The 19,286-nt window shown below is 37.8% G+C and overlaps 1 protein-coding gene, 1 long non-coding RNA gene and 1 other non-coding gene across 9 annotated transcripts in view; all 3 read right to left on the bottom strand.

Moving 5' to 3' along the window:
* Nucleotides 1-15,370, bottom strand: part of mybpc3 (myosin binding protein C3) — a 35,448-nt gene extending 20,078 nt beyond the window's left edge. For 2 of the 7 annotated variants that reach the window (XM_047805012.1, XM_047805094.1), the window contains exons 1-16: nucleotides 15,215-15,370; nucleotides 10,382-10,651; nucleotides 9,482-9,658; nucleotides 9,282-9,359; nucleotides 8,609-8,757; nucleotides 7,412-7,529; nucleotides 6,885-6,933; nucleotides 6,688-6,732; nucleotides 5,317-5,373; nucleotides 4,801-4,803; nucleotides 2,718-2,881; nucleotides 1,949-1,951; nucleotides 1,493-1,625; nucleotides 1,278-1,280; nucleotides 846-970; nucleotides 657-762 (exon numbers count right to left, since the gene is read on the bottom strand). In XM_047805012.1, the coding sequence (XP_047660968.1) occupies nucleotides 657-762; nucleotides 846-970; nucleotides 1,278-1,280; nucleotides 1,493-1,625; nucleotides 1,949-1,951; nucleotides 2,718-2,881; nucleotides 4,801-4,803; nucleotides 5,317-5,373; nucleotides 6,688-6,732; nucleotides 6,885-6,933; nucleotides 7,412-7,529; nucleotides 8,609-8,757; nucleotides 9,282-9,359; nucleotides 9,482-9,658; nucleotides 10,382-10,651; nucleotides 15,215-15,239 (1,505 nt within the window). In that variant the 5' untranslated portion in view covers nucleotides 15,240-15,370. The remainder of the gene's footprint in view (nucleotides 1-656; nucleotides 763-845; nucleotides 971-1,277; nucleotides 1,281-1,492; nucleotides 1,626-1,948; nucleotides 1,952-2,717; nucleotides 2,882-4,800; nucleotides 4,804-5,316; nucleotides 5,374-6,687; nucleotides 6,733-6,884; nucleotides 6,934-7,411; nucleotides 7,530-8,608; nucleotides 8,758-9,281; nucleotides 9,360-9,481; nucleotides 9,659-10,381; nucleotides 10,652-15,214) is intronic. The other 5 variants (XM_047805036.1, XM_027136945.2, XM_047805063.1 and 2 more) reach the window with 4 other exon arrangements.
* Nucleotides 11,438-11,551, bottom strand: LOC113636849. The gene has a single exon (XR_003439194.2). It is a non-coding gene; the product is annotated as a U5 spliceosomal RNA (small nuclear RNA).
* A 1,657-nt stretch (nucleotides 15,371-17,027) lies between the features above and the next one.
* LOC113636701 lies at nucleotides 17,028-19,197 on the bottom strand. Its single transcript, XR_003439126.2, has 3 exons — nucleotides 18,925-19,197; nucleotides 18,646-18,689; nucleotides 17,028-18,541 (listed from the first exon to the last, which is right to left on the bottom strand). It is a non-coding gene; the product is annotated as an uncharacterized LOC113636701 (long non-coding RNA).
* Nucleotides 19,198-19,286: the final 89 nt, after the last annotated feature.

Genomic DNA, 19,286 nt, shown 5'->3' with positions numbered 1-19,286 from the left:
TTATCAGACTATCTAGAAATGCATCCTCTGTGACACATTAAAGGCAGTCACCATGAACCAACTGTGACTTTCTCATTTTGGTTGAAGGACACTGCAGAGCTGCTAAAAGGCTGGCATGACCTTTTCAGAGGGCTGATCATTTACAGAGCTGCTGGGTGATATACAGCCTTGGATCCAGATCAGGTGAAGCCATGGCTCATTCACTCACTCATTCTCTCTCTCTCTCTCTCTCTCTCTCTCTCTCTCTCTCTCTCACACACACACACACACACACACACACACACACACACACACACACACACACACACACACACACACACACACACACACAGACACACACTTCTGCACCACCAGGTTGAGTCAGCCAAAGCCTGGCAGCTGCTCTGTTCAACACAGGACATGCATGCCACCTTCTGGATATCTAAGGAATCTATTCAAAACAGACATGCTTCTGCAATGAAATCATTCTTTTCTTATAGCTTGTCCCTTGACACTAGCCTTCTTTAATCAGTATCACCCATTGTCATGCTACTATTTGGCCGTTTGGGGGGGGGGGGGGGGTTCTTTACAATCTGTGTGAAAATTAGGAACCTTTTTACTGATTTAGATGTGTTTAGCAGGGTTTATATTCATAGGTCATTAGTTAAGAATCTTACCACTTTACATAAGCTCCTTCCTCAGAGACTTCACACTCAAATTCTACTCTGTCTCCTTTCATTGCCATCTGATCCTCAAGATTGCGCACAATCAGAACAGGCGGCTCTGAGAAAGTAATGGAGAGATGAATCTCAAACTTTAGAAATGTTAATAACATTTCCGTTAGTACTCATAATCAAATACTGTACCTTTCACAAAGAGCTCAGTGAAGCTTTTTTCATCTCCCACGATGCAGGTGTATGCTGCGTCATCAGCCAGAGAACAGTTGTTGATAGTGAGGAAACGTTTATTCCCTACACTCTCAAAGATATACCTACAGGAACGGCAAAAAGTACTTATTTCCTACTTTTCTTTGTAGATGGAGACAAAGTCGTACGACACATAAGGGTAAATTCGAAACATGGCATGACTATTATGGCATGATAGGAACTTGACAAAATTTCACTCCCACAAATGGAGAAATTTTTGGTATTATCAGCATCATTATAAGCCAAGAATAAATCTAGAGCAGCTGTCACATGTTTCTCTAGAATACTATCAAATCTCAGTGTCTCAGTGTCCTTATAACGGTTCATCGCATTGGGCACTTTTTCATGTTCAGACCAACTCTAGACACTCACTTGCTGTAGGTTTCGGTCAAGGAGTCGATCCATCCCGGAACACACAATTGCATTTACAAACAAACAGGAGAGAGATAGAGAGATCATTTATTAACAATTTTATTTAATAGCAATTAATAGACATCTATAGAACAAGTTTATGTTTGAATAGCAATCTGAAACCTGAATGTAAATAAATCACAATTATTCCATTCTATTCATGGTTGATTCGGTACCTTCCCGTTTTTTGGATCTCCTGTCCGTTTTTCAGCCATTTCACCTCCGCATCAGGATTGGCCACTTCAATTTGCAGCTTAATCTTGTGTCCTTTTTCAACCTGGTAGGCTGGGTCCAGTTTTTTGAGGAATGCTGTGAAAGACAGGTTTATTGTGCAAAATGTTCTGCTATGGTCTATTTCAATCTTTCTAGAAATGATTAAACTTCTTTTGTAGGCTTGTACATGATCTGTTAAGGTTCTAAAAGATCTGTTAGGGTGCAAGAGTGAAAGCTGAGTCTGGATTTTATGAGACGTGGTTTATATTGCACGAAGTATGCTAATCACTGGTCTGGACTGGATTGTGAATAGTTAGGCTAGTTGCAATAGTAGCATAGAACAACAAGCTATGCAAGCGTGATGCTAACATTAGCACACGTGGATAGCACACCAGATGTGCGTATGTTCGGTCACTTACTATCTACATTTGAAGATCACACACAAGAGGAGAGAAAACAACAATAAAAAAAACAACAGAAATGAATTTTGTTTATAAATTGCAGTCCAAATATGTGTAGAAATATAAATTACTGCAACACTCATAATCAATCTACATACAATTCATTATTCACTCAATTTACCTTTATCTTTTACCTTTTATCAGAATTGTGTTCAAAGAATGGTGAATGCTAGACAACAGTAAGTGTGAAACATGACCGGAGGTAAATGTAAAAATATATTTAACACATACACAAAAAAAAAAAGTCCAATTTACTGTACTTTAATACATATAATGAGGTACATCATTTTGTAAAATTGTTAAAGGTGTCATTTAAAATGTTTAAAGATTTTTAGACTGATAGATTTTCAAATGTATCTTGGAATGTCCGGCATTGCTATAAACTAGATTGCACAAGTTTCTTTAGTTTTCAAGTTTTACTTTTTTTTCTGGCCCAGAAATTGCCTTAACATTCAGCCAGAGGTGAGATGCAGTCTCAGCCCTGTCATTTTACCTTAACAGGCAACTCGAATGTATAAACAAGGACATGGTGTTCAGTTAGGGGGAAAAGACTTGACTTGTTTTCTTTGCAGCAGCAGTTTGCTTCAAAGACAGCAGAAGGCTTTCAACGTACAAACTTCTTCTTTAAATAATGCACTGAAGCTACTCTTAAGGTACTGGCCTGATTTCCTGATGTTCCTGTTTGAGAAAACTGATCTTTTAAGAAGAGATCAAGATCTAAACAAACCTGCGCTCTTCTTCTCTTCCTTTTTCATCTTCTTCAACCTCTTCAGCATGCCCCTTAGGTCTGTAATGCCGTACTGGAAGGCGATCTTCTCGTACTCAGTGTGTGGAGCCTTGCTCAGGATTTCCCACACATCCACATCAGGCTCGTGGCTCACCTGAACCATGCTGACAGTCGGACAGCAAAAGGGAACTGTCTGTTATTCAGGGCTCATGCAAACAGCTGAGAATCAACACGTTTGCATTTATTAATTCTGGAGCCTAAGAGTTCATTTTAATTGAACCTGAACAATGTTTAGCTCAAAGCTGGAGACATGGCCAGTGCTTTCAGCACTACTGTTAGAACCAGCATCATTAGAGCACAATCAAAAGCAGATGGTGGAAAGCGGGAGGAGAAGAAAAAGGCATATTAAATATGTACAGGGATAATTCAGTTCTTACCGTTGGCCACTTTTTAAACAACTGCTGCACTTAGTCAGAAGCAGAACCCAAGACATGGCAAGACAAACCAGAGCAGGTTAGCGCACACAATTCAACAGCCCACTGATAATGCGTAGCACATCTACAGCACATCTAATCTAATCTAAATAAAAAAATCTAATAAAAATGTTTGGCTATAAACATTTGGGAAACCACTGGTATCATATTGCTATAATAAATTCAAATTTCAGTGTACGGCAGTAGATACTTGCAGAAAAAATATTGTAGAGCTGAAAATATGTCCATATAGCTCAATCCATATATTTCTACATGCACATTGACTGTTTGAGTTTAGGTGCATTTGTACAGTATGTGTGATTAGACTAAACCTATCGCTACCAGTAATGATATGTGATCCAAAACTGAACAACATATTGTTGAAAAGTGATTCTTTTTAATCGAGCTGTGTGTGTAATTTGTGCTCTAATCTTGTGCCCTAATCACTGAACTGGACTGAGAATTGTAAATGTTATGCTAATTGCAAGGAAAGTTGCTACAGTCACTAAACTATGCAAGCGTGATGCTAACATCAGCACTCGTCATGCGGATAGCAAACCAGTGTCTATTCAGTCACTTACTCTCTACATTCGAAGATCACACACAAGAGGAGAGAAAAGAGTACAAACAACAAAAGAATTAACAAATATGTGTACAGAAATATCCATTACTGCAGCACATAATGTCAATCCGCATGCAGTCATTCATTCATTATATAAACTGAGATCATTCAAATTTACCATGACTCATCAGGCGACAGCATGGTGATGGACAGGAACAATATAAGATGGTTGTAAGTATAAAAGATAAGCATATCCATGCATAAAAATAGAAAATGTGTGTCCCTTACGTAAATGTATGGCGAGTAAAGACTTAAACAAAATAAGACATGCTGTTATGTGAGGAAACTAAACATCTCGGCTTTTGTTGTCATATAAAAACAATCAAACACCAGATGGTGTGATGCAGAGCTACTGGTCCCAGCTGTTTAATATGCAGGAATGTCTATAAAACAGGAATCACTATCCTGATAGTAATAATAAGAAATCACACTGCCTTCTGTTGTAAAGAATTTACCTCTAGTGCTAACACGGGAGATTCCTTTCACATATGCCTCAAAGACAACCTCCGAATCAACAGCTTTATTTGTTCTTAAAGACTCTATACAGTAAGTGGAGAGTCCACCATACAGCTCCCTGTATAAGTTGTTAATATAAAAACCATAACCTGGAATTTATTTATGTCTTTATTTATTTTTGTAGTCTGAACTACAATCAGAGTTGCTGTTGGAAAACTTTAACCAAATCCTTCTGACCAATCAGAATCCAACAGCGCTCTGGAGTAGGTACATATCATGTTGACGTGACATGACATACGGCTAAGTATGGCGACCCATACTCAGAATTCGTTCTATGCATTTAACCCATCAAAAGTGCACACACAGCAGTGAACACAAACACCGTGAACAAACACCCGAAGCAGTGGTCAGCCATTTATGGTGCGGCGCCGGGGGAGCAATTGGGGGGTTCAGTGCCTTGCTCAAGGGCACCTCAGTCGTGGTATTGTCGGCCCGAGAATCGAACCCACAACCTTAGGGTTAGGAGTCAAACTCTCTAACCATTAGGCCACGACTTCCCATGTTACAGTACATTCTAACATTTATGACTTTATGTAGACTTTAATCCAATTTAAGGAATGCTATTTATTTTCAAAATCCCTGATCATACAAATGCTACCAGGGGACAAAGACCAAAATCTTGCCAACATCTAAGACAAAGCTTAGTTTACATTTATGAAAACTCCTACAAATGTGGCTCATATCACTTTTTCGAATACAATTAACATGTTTTTAAATAAATGCCTGCTAAACAGAATGTATACTGGCTTAAAACCTGTCTACATAAAAACTGAACAAATAATTGAACGAAGACAAAATATAAATATGGCTGATATATCAAAATCGTTTAATCTGTAGTGCATTTAAAAATGAATCTAATCATTTGTCACCTACTGTACTCTGAAAGTTAAATCTTTGTAGTATACTTGATCTGTCTTTTGTATTTTGAATTGGTACAATGGTGCAATTCAAACACTTAGCAGTGTTTACTTGATATTTAGAAACTCACCTCTTTTTCAGTAAACCGCTGAAGTCCAGCTCTCCTGCATCACCAGAATCTATGCTACTGCAGATGGAAATAAGCCACAAACACACAGTGAGCATTAACACACTATTACTGACATTTAAATTACTACAGCAGTTTGATCACTGTTAGTGTAGAAATCTGTGTTGGATACATACATGCCATGTGAAACATGCTAAATGCATAATATGGATATACATATTATACTTAAATCAGTGAACCAGGTAATTAGTCTGTCCTTGTGAACCAAATAAAGTGATTATTCACATCTAGAAGAGAGCAAATCCATTTCTTGCTTTGAAAACATCAAAGCTTAGACCTTGATGTAGAAGCAAAGTTGATGTCAAACCCAGAAGCTGATCAGAAAGCTCTCAAATTCATCAAAAGCCTTATTATGAATTGAGTTTTTTAGACTAAAAAAAAAAAAAAAACAGCTAGCACTGCTTAAATTTTTGCCATTAGGCAGTCACCCTTATCCAGAGCACTTACATTTATACAAAGGGTTACGGACCTTGCTCAAGGGCACAGCGGTTGCAGCTTGGTGGTCCAGGGATTCAAATTCACAACCTTCTGATCATCAGCCAAACACCATAACCACCAAGCTACCACTTCCCACTTTTTGAGTATAGCCCATGTTTATGTGTGTAAACACAGTAAGAAGGCTGATGACCACTCCGATATCACGCTGGAAGATGAAAGGGGAAATGACATGCTAAGGAAAATTCATTTGTGCAAATGACACCACTGATTTTTTACAATGATTCAGTCACAGTGAAGAGATCCTTCTACAGGAAGTGAAAAGTGTCAATGATATCATGATAGCATTATCAAATCTTAGAAGCATTGTATTACATGCATTTGGCATTTTTGCTGTTTTATCTTGATCTTTTTTTTTTTTTTTTTGCAATATTTTATACGAGTCAGTCTCTCAGTCACTGGAACTGCACTTGTAAAGGATCAGTGGACAGGGGAGCCATATTCATTAAACCATCTAAAGCTAATTTTATGCCAAAAAGGAGGGCTGGATATCTGTCTTCCTGAGGTGTAAAGATGAAAAGTGAGACAGAGAATGTTTGTGAGAGAGAGAGATGTGAGAGATGAGAGGGGGGTTCAAGAGTTTCTTTAGAGAGTGACTCACAAAGGAACATACTTCAGTTATATGAGTCAACTCTCTTTAAATGTTCTCAGACAGAGAGATAAAAGTGAAGACACGAAAGGGATTGAGAGAAGAAGTCAAAGGAGATGGATATGAAAAACCAAAACACCCTCCTTTTGGTGAGAAATCAAGCTAATTTTCCCATGAGCTTTGAGTGCATGAATATGCCCTTTGCCATTGCAGCAAACCCCATTAGCTACCTGCCCGTTGTTGACATCCTCTTCTTACCGCCTGGAGTTATGCTCCTGAGTGATTAGTATGTCCAAGTAATGAGATGATTAAACATGTTTTTCCACTTTGATATAATATTTTACATAAACCCAAATAGCACTAATTATTTAACATCAATCACCTATCAACTCACAAAGCCAAGTTAAGAAAAAAAACAATCACTCACGTGCGTCTGAATGCAGCACGTATATCAAACCCTTCCACTGTTTGAACCTCTGTAAGCAAATTAAAGAAATAACAATCAGTTACAGACTAGAGTTAGGCACACTGTGTTTTGTGGATGTTAATTTCCCTGACCTACAGTATGAGCATCTTCTACTAGCTAACTCAAATATCTACAGACTTTCAGCTGCCACACTGACTCAACACACTAGATTTAAGTTACTCTCAGGTTCTTTTCATTGCTTCTGTAATGCTGAAGAAACGATAATAACAGCGGTAGACATCCTCAGAGCACACTTTGCTCAATTCAATTAATCATTTCATTCACCAAGCCTCGAATCTGTGAATATGTGTGTTGATATGCCGCTCACAAACCATCAGTTATTCACAGCTAAGCCAGTGTTAGAAAATGTTCATTCTTTCTTGCAATGCAATGTGATATTTCTTCCCAAAAGGCCCCCAAATCCCCCAGATGGTTCTATGTACTGCAGATTTATTTCTCTGCTAGCGCAGTGCTGTACTGATGCTCACCATGCACAGTCAACTCAAAATTACAGCTGTCAAACTTGTCTCTGGATGACACTTCACATCGATATCCTCCTGCAAAATTAGCTTTGGCTGCAATGATGTGCATCTCAAAGGTATACATCTGTGAAATGACAGTGAGAGAATTTACAGTTTAGTTACATATTCCAATACATGCTCCTTTCTATATGTACAATAATCGGAACATTTTACCTAGTCAAGTTTTATTTATTCTAACCACAATGACAACTATCAGCACCTACGTGAGTTACAATACTGCCGTTTCTGCAAGATAGCAACATTTGCAATCGGATGCAAACGTTTGCATAGCATAATTCTGCAAATGCAATACATAATTCTGTCATTTATAATAATGTTTAATAAGGCCATCCTTAAAAATATTTTGGTTTGCAGTAACAGTAAAAACAAAAAAAGGGTCGGTAGGTAGGTCTATACATATACATATATATATACATATATATATATATATATAATTTATTTATTTTTCAAGTTTCAATGTAAAAAAAAAAGTACAATTTTGATGGTGATTACGTAGGTATGACTTTAAACAAATTAGCATATCATGACGTCACTGACTGAGTCTTCAACCCGTGCCTTCGGCGGTGTCGAGCTGTTTTAATGAATTGTTTAGATGTATTATGGTGCCCGAATCCGTTAAGATTATTTTATTGCTTTTGTATTTGTTGTTTGAAGAGTAAAAAAAAAACTTAACGCAGATTTACAACCGGCAATTCGGTCGGACTTGAAGCAAAAAAAAAATAAAAAATTAAGTCGGTCCTAAATTGACAGGATCGGTCGGGTTACGACAAACAAGAATTGTCCTAATTATTAATTTTTTTGGAACCAACCATTTTACAAAACATCAGGTACAATTTTTTTAGACATTTGCACTTAATTGTTCTGCAGCTTTGCCCATAAAATAACACAGTTTAGAAGTGTGTGTGTGTGTGTGTGTGAGTGTGAGTGTGAGTGTGAGTGTGAGTGTGTGTGTGTGTGTGTGTGTGTGTGTGTGTGTGTGTGTGTTTTGTCTATTCCTTTGTCATTGTTTCACTTTTTATGTCTGGATGTACAGAACTTTGGTCAACTTCGGTTGTGTAAAATGTGCTCTAGAAATAAAATAAAGTAAACTAAAATAAGTATTAGGAAACATAGTCCTGCCTCATAACAAAGGTCACTACGCACCTTGGTGTTGCGGTCATAGTGCTCTTTCAGCTGCAGGTGTTTTCCTGACTTGCTGGCCAAGTCCATCCATTTTCCTTTGAACCATGTGACTGTGGGCTTCTTCAGCAGGGACTCTACACACACTTTCGCCACAAAGGTGATGTTCTCACCTGTAGAAGGGTGGAAAGAGAACTTTTTGTATTTATACCCTCCCCTATATCACTCTCTCGTGACCTGAAAATAGCTACGATTCATTCCTGTCCCATCCCTGTCCATCCCTGTCCATCCCAGGCTTCACATACTTCCTGATAGACGTGTGATGCCAACTATCAAATCTTCACACTACTACTCATGATAAGCCACAGGGGAGCTATGTGCTATCTGCCCTCTTCTGTATATGTAAGCTAACAGACTCATGTAGATTTGGGTCACAGGACAAGAGTATGCCTTCTTATCCAGAAAGCAGAGTCAATTTTGCTCTCTTGGATTTCCAGTCTTGTTAGGGCAGAGATGAAGGCCTGTTATATGCTTGGTCACCAGCAGGAAAAATCATATGTAAAGATACATTTAAAATGCTTTTCAGATTATCTGTGTATGTGTATTTGACACATGTATCTAGATATTTGTATTTAGAAAATCCATACTATATACAGTACGTTTGCATGTGCTGTCTCAAACCTGGTTATTTACTCACCCACAGTCACCTCCCCACTCTGAGGTTTTTCTGAAAAGAGTCCGGTGAGATCCTGCCTCGTGTCAGGGTGCTGGTTTTCTGAAAGAGAAAAGGGTGTGAGAAAATTCAAATTGTTTTAGTAGTATTAGAAAATGTATACAAACAACATAAACAATTAAGTACTACTTTGTAATTTTGTTAAAAGTTAAACTTTTATTTACCCTCATGAAGTCCATCATGAGGGTCTGGGGCATGATGACTGGACTCTGAAGTTATGGCAGGAGGTTCAGTGGAAGCAGGGGCCACTGGTGGACCATCTGCTGAGGGCTCTGATGGCACATCAGCAGGGGGCACTGCTTCAGGGGGAGTCTCTACTGCTGCCTTCGCTGGTGCTTTGGCTGGAGAACGTTATAAAAATATCATAAAATGCTCTAAACTCAGTCATTGATTGCTACTCTGAAGTGTTTTGGACTAAAATATGTAAAAGTAATTAAATCAAAATAAACAGGAGTAAAAAAAAATAAGTTTTATACATTCTCATAAGTTCTGACTATCTACAATACCTTTAACATAGCTTCAGATAGATTGATAGCTATACATGATATGACTGTTAAATAAAGCCAGGCTTCTAAGTATTTATTCCCCAAATATCTCTTCTGTTGTTTTGCACTCAATGACTATCAGTTGTTCCATGAAAGCTCTCGCTTCTTGCTGTCAAGAGCCTCTCAGGGAAGCAATCTCCAGAGCCAAAGGTCATCAAGGTTTGGACTGAGCTGCTGGGGACATGCCTATTATTAATAGCTCAGATAAGGGAAGGGCAGAAGGGATCAGTATGAAAAAAAAAGTTCTGGTCAAAGAGTTGTTGTGTGTATGAAAGTGGGTCAGACTCATGCTGGAAGTGGATCAAATATTAACGTGATCTAGTATGAACGCAGAAGACCGATTCATGTTTGTCAGTTAAGTGGAATCTCACAAAGTGGCAGTGCATAAGGATGTGAAAAAGGTGCTATGTGATTATCCAATGTCCAAAGAGCTGGCACAATCAAACTGTGCATAATGGTGCTGAAGTGTGGTCAGGATACAAACGTGAGAACAAGTACCAAAAACCTTGGGTGACCCACCCTCTGCTTCTTTGACCTTAAGCTCAAATTTGACTTTTGAGCCTCCGGCTATAACTGCATATCCTCCTGCATCTTCAGGTGCAGCATTGCTTATGGTGAGTGAGTGCTTGTTGCCTTCAGCAGATATTGTGTATTTATCACTTCCTGTGATATCTTTGGTATCCCGTTGCCATCTTACTTTGGTATCTTCTTTCTCAGACTGTGCTTCAAATACCACCTTGGCCCCAACTTCAACACTCTGACTTTTTGGTTTCTGGGTGAAGGCAGATACTGAGGAGGACAAGAATGATGAAGGGAAAGACATACAAAGGTTCACTGGTGTTCATAGATTATGGCTAATGGGACATGTTTTAATTTTATTACGATTATCTTCTCTATACAATGCCAAATGACAGAAGATATATAATCACGAAGTATCCCTGGACAAGGGATTATCAGATCATTGCTTGAGCACCAGCAGGCCATTCATTATCCTTCAAAATATCCTTCAAAAATGCTGAAAGTTCATAATGACTCACTGTGACCTACTGACCCACTAATTAAGTCAATTTGATCATTAAAAAAAGAGGATGTGTGTGTGTGTGTGTATATATTTATGTGGATAAGTGTGTAGGAGTGTGTGTATGTATGTATATATGTGTGTGTGTGTGTGTGTGTATTTATTCGATATAAAGAGAAACATAAGTGAAGTAAATGCGCATGCGCGCAGGCCATGATCCTGATCACAGAGATATATTACACACTCACGGTATATCCTATTATGCCGAAATAAAACACTATGACGATCATTAACACATTAATATTCAGTAATATCTTCTAGACTGTTATTTTTCTCTCATCATGAATGTAAGCACTGACTCTTTCAACTCGCTTAAATTTAATAAATTCACACTTTTAACACCGGCTGCTTTCGGGACGTCCAATGAGAACCAGACAAGTTTACATATTACAGCAGAGAACTCTGGGAAACTGGTGAAGTTTAATGTAAGGAAGGTTCCTGCGTACAAAAAGTGACAAGTACTTTAATTATAATTCTTTCTTTTTCACCACATTTTGAGCCCCGTTGTTAAACAGGGCAACAAAAAATTCAGTTCTACTCATAATGTTCATCTCCACGGAAATCTTTAGTAAAAGGCGAAAGATTTATACGAATGAAGAGAAACATGAGCGCTAACCTTCAGCAGCTTAACGTCTAAGAGCCCTATAAAACATATATATTACACACCAAAGGTAAACATTCTACGCACTTACACGGAAGCGCATAATTTATCAGTCACACTATGTTACATTTATATCTAGTACTATTTTAATCGTTATTTTAACTAAACCGTTTTTTTTTTACTATTTAAACCTGCCTGGTTTACATAGCGCAAAGCATGCCGGGTAATCCGTGCATGATTATCAATGTTAGCCAATCACACAAAATAACGTGTGTGTGGGTGGAGCTTTAGAGCCTGAACCCGGAAATTATAGTAGCAAAATTAGCTTGTTTGCTAACTGAGCAGTTATTCGGTTACTTTATCTAGAACACTATTTCTCACTATTTGCTACATTAGGATTTTTATGTTGTGGAAATGGTTAAATACAAGTAAATAGATTTATTAAGAATAAAAGCTTACATATTAAAACATATTATTTAAAACATATTGTTTATGTATATTATGTAGCTTACATTCATATGAATGTTTTCCTTAAGGTTTAACAGAATGTTTAATGGATCAGTGTGGAATCAGTTCTTCCTATCACTAAAACAGCCTGAAGTTCCCTGTATTGTGCCACATGCAGGTCTGTTCAAATATAGAAAGCATATGTTGTTCACCATGAATAAATGCACTTTAAGCACTGAAATGCAATGAGCTGTGAGAGGGATTAGCTGGACTCTATTTCAGGTGTCCTGCAAGCATTGGAAGAATGGCATTGTGCTTTTCGGCATCACCTCGGCTATTTGATAACCGGTGGCATCCACATTTTATTTTTGTTCCCCTTCCACAGACTGTCTGACACAATTAGAGAAGGTAAAGGAACAGTAAACAGTAAAGGATCAGTAAAAACATTGCGGGATGTGGTGGACTAGTGGTTAAGGCGTTGGAACAATGGTCGGAAGGTCATGAGTTCAAATCCCAGGTCAACCAGCTGCCATTGCTGTGCCCCTGAGCAAGGCCCTTAACCCTCAGTTGCTCAGTTGTGTAAATTGAAATAAGGGTGTCTGCTAAATGCGTTACTGCTAAAAAAGCAAAACAAAAGTGAAACCTGCCATCACATGTCCATAAGAACAAACACTTCAACACTCAAACCTTCTGCAGTGACTGCAGGCTGGTTCCTAGGGGGATAAGAAATATGGGACAGAGGTTTGTGACGTCAGGAAGGCCACCCGGGCTAGAGTGAGGACAGACAAGCAGCCAAACTATTCCATACAACATTTGATGATGGATGTGAGATACATCTGTGCACTTCAAACAGCTCAGTTTTCACATATCCAATGCTATAAGCTGGATTTCATTGTAGATGACTGAAAAAGAATTGAATAATTGCAGCTGTTTTATTTTGAACGACTACTTGCGTTAGACCTGACAAGACAGAGCAGAAAGGAAAGGCAGAACGGCAAAATAGAAGACCGTGATGCCTTTCGATTGTAAAAGCAGTTTAAAAAAAACATTGGAGAAGAGACTAATACAGGAGATTTGTCAGTAAATCACATCATATTATGACTACTAAAAGGAGCTTAGTTCGAAATCACTGAAAGGTCCATCGTAAGATAGTTTGAATACTGTTGGTCTTAACACTCAAAGCCACCTAATATCTCATAAGTAATATCTCATGGACTTTTATAAGTATTAGGCTGTTGCATGCTTGTCAGTGATATGTAGTGTGGTTTTCAGTGATGATGGGAGTGAAGCTATATTATTGCCGTCTTTGGTACACCACAATAAATGTGGATCACTGGTGTGCTTGTGCACTTAAATTGGTTGAATTGGTTGTTAAATTGGTTGAACTGGCACATGTTAAACTAGGATGTATTCTCTTAGCGTTTAGAAATGTGTGTGTGTGTGTGTGTGTGTGTGTGTGTGTGTGTGTGTGTGTGTGTGTGTGTGTGTGTGTGTGTGTGTGTGTTTGGCTCACCAAGATTATTATTTGGCACAGCTTTTCTTGCTGTATCGTGTCACCCAACACCATTTGAAACACAAGGCTCGCATCTCAAAGTCATGGTCACATAGCAACTGGCTTAAAGCGTTTATTTTACTGCAGACTAAAACTGAACCATAGTAAAAGTATAATGTGTCACACTTAAGCCAGCACATGATTGATACAATTTCACTGCTATTATTTCACCATCTACATACAAATATATCATATTAGTGTCAATTCTGCTAAAAATTGAACATATAGAAAAAATACCTTATAGATAAAGAAAATGTCTTAAGATTTTCACAATATATAAATATACAATATTCTTACTCATTTCAATCTAAACTAGACTTTTGCTGTGGGCAGATCATTTGGATTGTTTTATGCCTTTTAATTTCAATAGAATAAGGCGATTTCTTGGAATTTATACACATATATAGAAATGGAATTAGGTATCCATCTGGTGTGTTTTGTTGGAAATCTTGGAAATAATGGGAATTAAAAATAGCGGCAAAAGATCATATGTATAGAAGTACAGGTGAATAACATTGCTATTTAAAACAAAATACTGTGTACGTGTACTTGACCTGTTCTTTTTAAAAGAAATTGTCAGGATATCTCTTTTCAGTGAGTCAGATAAGTCGGCTTGGCTCACTGAGAAGAATCGACACTTTCTGCTCCCAAACGGTTTATTTTTCAATGGCAGTTTTTAGTTCTGTTTTGCAAGTTAATGCTGAAATTGTCTTATAATTTTTTTTTGCTTTTAACTTAGCAAAAAATAAACAAACTAGAGCTAGTTATTACATTAATGGAGATACAGTCAACATGTGCTTTAAATCTTATCAGGACATAATCCAGATACAAGATGCATGAAATAGCCAGCAGTAAAAAGAGTCTTAGCTGATGTATTTAGACATGAGTATTGTAGTGTTCTGTAGCTTTAAATCTGAGCAGACTAAGATCCTAAAACTTATTTATACTTATACGCATGTGCAGGTTGTTGCTGCGGTGTTAAAGTTTGTATATTATATGTTGAACTCCTGCATGTCTCTTAGTGAAGATACTGTTGTTAAAAAGGATCTTTGCCTTGCCACACATCATTCAACAAGTATGGATAAATAATTGTCAAACATGGTTCAGTTGAGATCTGACTTTTTCAAAATTAGAATGTAAGAAAAGTCTAGTTACAAGTACTGGAATATTAAACATGAATGTATTCATTTGTTAGACATCACCCATATGATGAGCACCATTTAAGGATGAGGCAGTGACAAACTGAAGACAGATATCTGACATGCTTGTCTTTAAAGTTGGGAAAGCTGAGTATTTAATCACACAGGGCACTACAGGACTTATAGTCCCGTTTCTTTGTGGCCAGTTTCAATGACAATCAGGTCATCCTGTGGTTGTATACTGTTTTACAACTTTTTCATTTTATTTTTATTTCATTCAGTTGTCTTATGGCACAAGTCTAAACTAGGCCTGTTTCTGTTTTATAATTCAAATCATTTAAAATGTTAAACAATGGAAAATTAACCAGGAAAAAGTTTCACAGTGAAAAATAAATGCCTATGATATGTCCAGAATATAAAACCCAGTGAGAGCTGGAACTGGGAATCTTTTCATAAACACACTCCTCCAAGAAAGTTTGTGCTGAAAGTTTTTTAGATCTTTATGAACCAAGAGTTAAAAACTAAATGCTATTACCTGTTTTTTTAGTCGGTTCAGGCATCCTGCTTTCCTGGTTGAGTGTCCCTTACGGGTTCAGACAAACAGGCTTTGTGGATGTCACACTCCTCTTTCTCTTTTTATTAGACCCACCATCTCACACACCCCTCCTTCACTGTGACCTACAATCTAGACCCAGCCCTTTCCTCCTGTCTTTCTCTCCTCAACAGTGAGATAATGAGCACATACCTTTAATCAAAAGCCCAACCAACCACCCCCCTCTGTCCATCCACTGCCATGAAGCCCACAATATTTTTGGCTTCTCTTCCTACACCTCCTGTAGCTGACAGGAGTAGAGAGGTTGAGGTTAGATGAAGGGTAAGGGGTGAGTGAAGGGAGCAGAGAGAACAACCGCAGGAGCAAACTGGACTTAAATATAGTTCTTGACACTATGAAACACCTTGTACATCTTTTGTACGTTTAGCATACGTCTCTCACTTTTAAACGTTCACATATGAAACTAAGTATACTACATTTATGATTTTAGGTCTAAGATAGCGAACTAATGATAAAAAAAAAATACCTACTCTTAAAGAGTATCAGTGTAGTTGTGTTTGTTTTCTTTCTGAGAGTGTACAGTGGTAATGATTTTCCATCAATCGTTTTATCCATCAACAGCACCAACAAAATCTTCTAGACCAGCAGTTCCCAAAGTGGCGGTCGCGACCCCCGGAGTTGGCGGCGGGGGGTCGCCAGATGATTTCCAGAAACTTTATTTATATTTATATATTTTTTTATTTTCATATGTTAAATAAAGGTTGTAATGATGCGACTATACATTTAGGATAATTAAAATAAACTGGAAATAAAACTTTGTTTGCTCCGATTAATTACGACAGTTAAGTGACGGCGTCAATCACAATTTTTGGATCACTTTATTTCCCTGAAGGAGACGCTCCCGACCAATATGTCTGGATAAGGTCACCATTCAATGTAACCACGGCAAATCATCTGGCGTCAGATACGGAAGATGCGCTGATAGAACTTTCAACCCATCGAACCCTGAGTACGGCATTTGACGGCAAGACGCTGGATGAGTTCTGGGTTTCTGTCGCGCTGGAATATAAAGCCGTGTTGGATGCTGATGCAATTTGGCTCAACGTATTTATACGTAAAGAATTTCTCCGCGCTGACTTACATTAAGAATAAACACAGGTCACGGTTTAACGTGGAAGATGATCTGCGGGTGGCGAACTCCAAAACTGAACCTAGAGTGGACCTGCTTTGCTCCGCGCACAGCGCCCGTCCATCACATTAGGCGTTTTTTCTGAATACATTTACAATTAAAATACAATTATACATGAAGTTATAATTGTTCCAAGGCGCCAGCCAACGCTGTACGCGTGTTACAGGCAACTTGTTGGAATTCTGTCTGTAATCATTTCATAGTTATGCGATGTTTTTGTCCACAATTTGTTAATAAAATATTGGGGGTCGCGGTCTGAAAAGTTTGGGAACCCCTGTTCTAGACGAATTGACTTACAATCAAATAAAAGTGCGAAACCCAGCATAGCTATACAACAAATATGCCAGTGTTTAACATTTAATAATAGTTATACCTAAGTGTATGTGGAGCACTTTATTTTTAATGCGGATACACAAAAGGTTTCTGCTAATCAACCTGCAGATTTTGATAAGAGATTTGTGTTAAATAGGGTGTGAAATCAGCTTTATTCTCAGGTCCTGTAAGGATTGTAGTGCTACATCATGAGTACGTATATACATACACCCACCCACCCCTACACACACACACACACAAAGCAAAGCTACACAATATTTACCTAGAATTTTATTTTTATTTTAGCTAGGCTGATATATTTTTCTTTACATGTACACTATTCAAGTTCAAATGTAACACATTGAGATAAAATGGCTAATAATAAAACAAAATGACATTAAGTTTAATATGCATGAAGATGTAAATGCTTCTTAGAAAACAGATGTTTCATTGCCCTTTCCTATACAGCAGTTCATCATACACTCTTGCCCAATAACACACATGCCTGGGGATCATGACAAACAGTGTTGTGCATCAATCTCCTTTTCCATGCACTTCCCTGGTGTCGCCTCATACCTTCCCTTTACTCTGATGTACCGGCCTGTCAGCACCTGGTCAGTGTCGTAACACAGAGACAGCACGGAGTAGCCACAGCAGTAGCACGCCAAGATTAGACCATAACAGACAATACAGGAGGTAGGTTTTTCATCCTGCTCTATAAATGTCACAAGCCTGGTGTCATACCTAAATATTGCCACTGGCTGGGATTCTTCTTACCTGCTCCCAATACCAGGAAGATCAGTTAAAACTGAACAGTCAAAACATTGAACTATGTCACCTGAAATTGATGCCAGTGTGTGATGCACTGTGGGAAAAAAAGTAGATGCCTGAGATGACTTTATTCCTCATGAGGAAATTAAGCATACCTAGTGTAAATATAATAGAAAGGATTTAACACGTAGTACAAAGGATATATGACGTATAAGTATGAATGAGGCACGTGGATCATACATGGAGGCCTTATAGAACAGTAGGGCAGGCATCATTTACAGTACAGGCAAAAAAAAAAAAGGTCATTAATTTCCACAAGTGTCACCATTGGCCTAGGATAATCAGAATGGCAAAGGCACAATGGTAATTATGGCAGAAAATGCTATCATGTATATGATTAACTGAAGTGATCATTGTGAACACTGCATCGCAATCAGATGCCATTTAAAAAGCTGCATTTAACAAGTGTGTGAAAGTCAAAAACGTGGAAATTAAAAGTTACAACAGTGTCAATGTGAAACGTGAGCTGAGAATTAAAACCCAGATACAGGAAATTCATGATGAACAAGATGCAGTGGTTACAGAAGAAACCAAAAATATGACCCTGAGGATTAAGTAAGCGATGGTACTTTTTACGTACAGAAGGCCTGATTCTCATGAGGAAGACGAAAACACAACATATTTGTAATTAATCTTCTCCATAGCAAGTTTGTGTAACACCTCAAGGCCTGGTGAGCAACATGACCTTTAGTCATGCATATATACATACAATACGAGACAACTCGCACGTCCTGCAAGGCTTGATTCGTTGTAAATGAATGTCAATGCATTTGCCCTCTAGTGCCACCTAGTGGCTACACACGTAGTGGACGTTGATCCAATGACATAATTTCGCATTATAATAAATTGACACTATACAGGCTTAGTAAGAGCTTATAGATGTGATCCAGAGCTCACAGTGCCATTAGATTGGGTTAATGCACAGAGATTTCTGCATTAGGGCCTAAAGAGCCTGCAATCTTCCTTCCTTAGGCCACCTACAAAGTTAGAAATAAAGAATGTTTTGATTTTTTTTAATGGTTTGAATGGACACTTAAAAATATTGAGACATTAAAATAATCGTGCATGTTGATGCACTAACCTACTCACACTGCCTTTTTGTCTGGTCTACTTCGTCTTCTGGTTCTATTTACCAAAATGTAAACAAAGAAGTAATTTACATCACCATGACCCTTATTAAAACAGTTACTGGGAATGAATCACAAACATAATGAATATGAAAATTGTAAATCGTGTTCTGATAAATGAATTAGACTTTTTTTATTCAAATATATCTTCTTTTTCTTCTTCTTCTTCTTCTTCTTCTTCTTCTTCTTATTATTATTATTATTATTATTATTATTATTGCACCAACACTGACCTGATTCTGATTCTTATTCTGATTCTTGCCCATTTTCACCTCAGTTAGGGTTTTTGAAAGCCACCCACAAGCTTTTCGAATCACAACATAATGACTTTTATTAAACAAACCTTAAAAACTGTTTATTTTAACGACTGTATTGATTTTTCCCCCTAAACAGCTTTATTTTGAAATACAATCAACCTCCTTACCCGGAAGCAATTTTACAAAAAATCTGATCTACAACTCATGTAACACAATCTCCGCCATATTTCATTGTTTAAAATCACTAACCGGACGTGTTTGTTTATCTGTTGCTCCTTTACGCGATATTTCTTTCCCACCTGCATTCTGTAAGTCCCGCCTTCTTACCTGGGATTAAC

This window comes from Tachysurus fulvidraco, chromosome 1 (genome assembly GCF_022655615.1).
Source record: "Tachysurus fulvidraco isolate hzauxx_2018 chromosome 1, HZAU_PFXX_2.0, whole genome shotgun sequence".
Classification (NCBI taxonomy): domain Eukaryota; kingdom Metazoa; phylum Chordata; class Actinopteri; order Siluriformes; family Bagridae; genus Tachysurus; species Tachysurus fulvidraco.
This window is presented reverse-complemented; position numbering and strand designations above follow the sequence as displayed.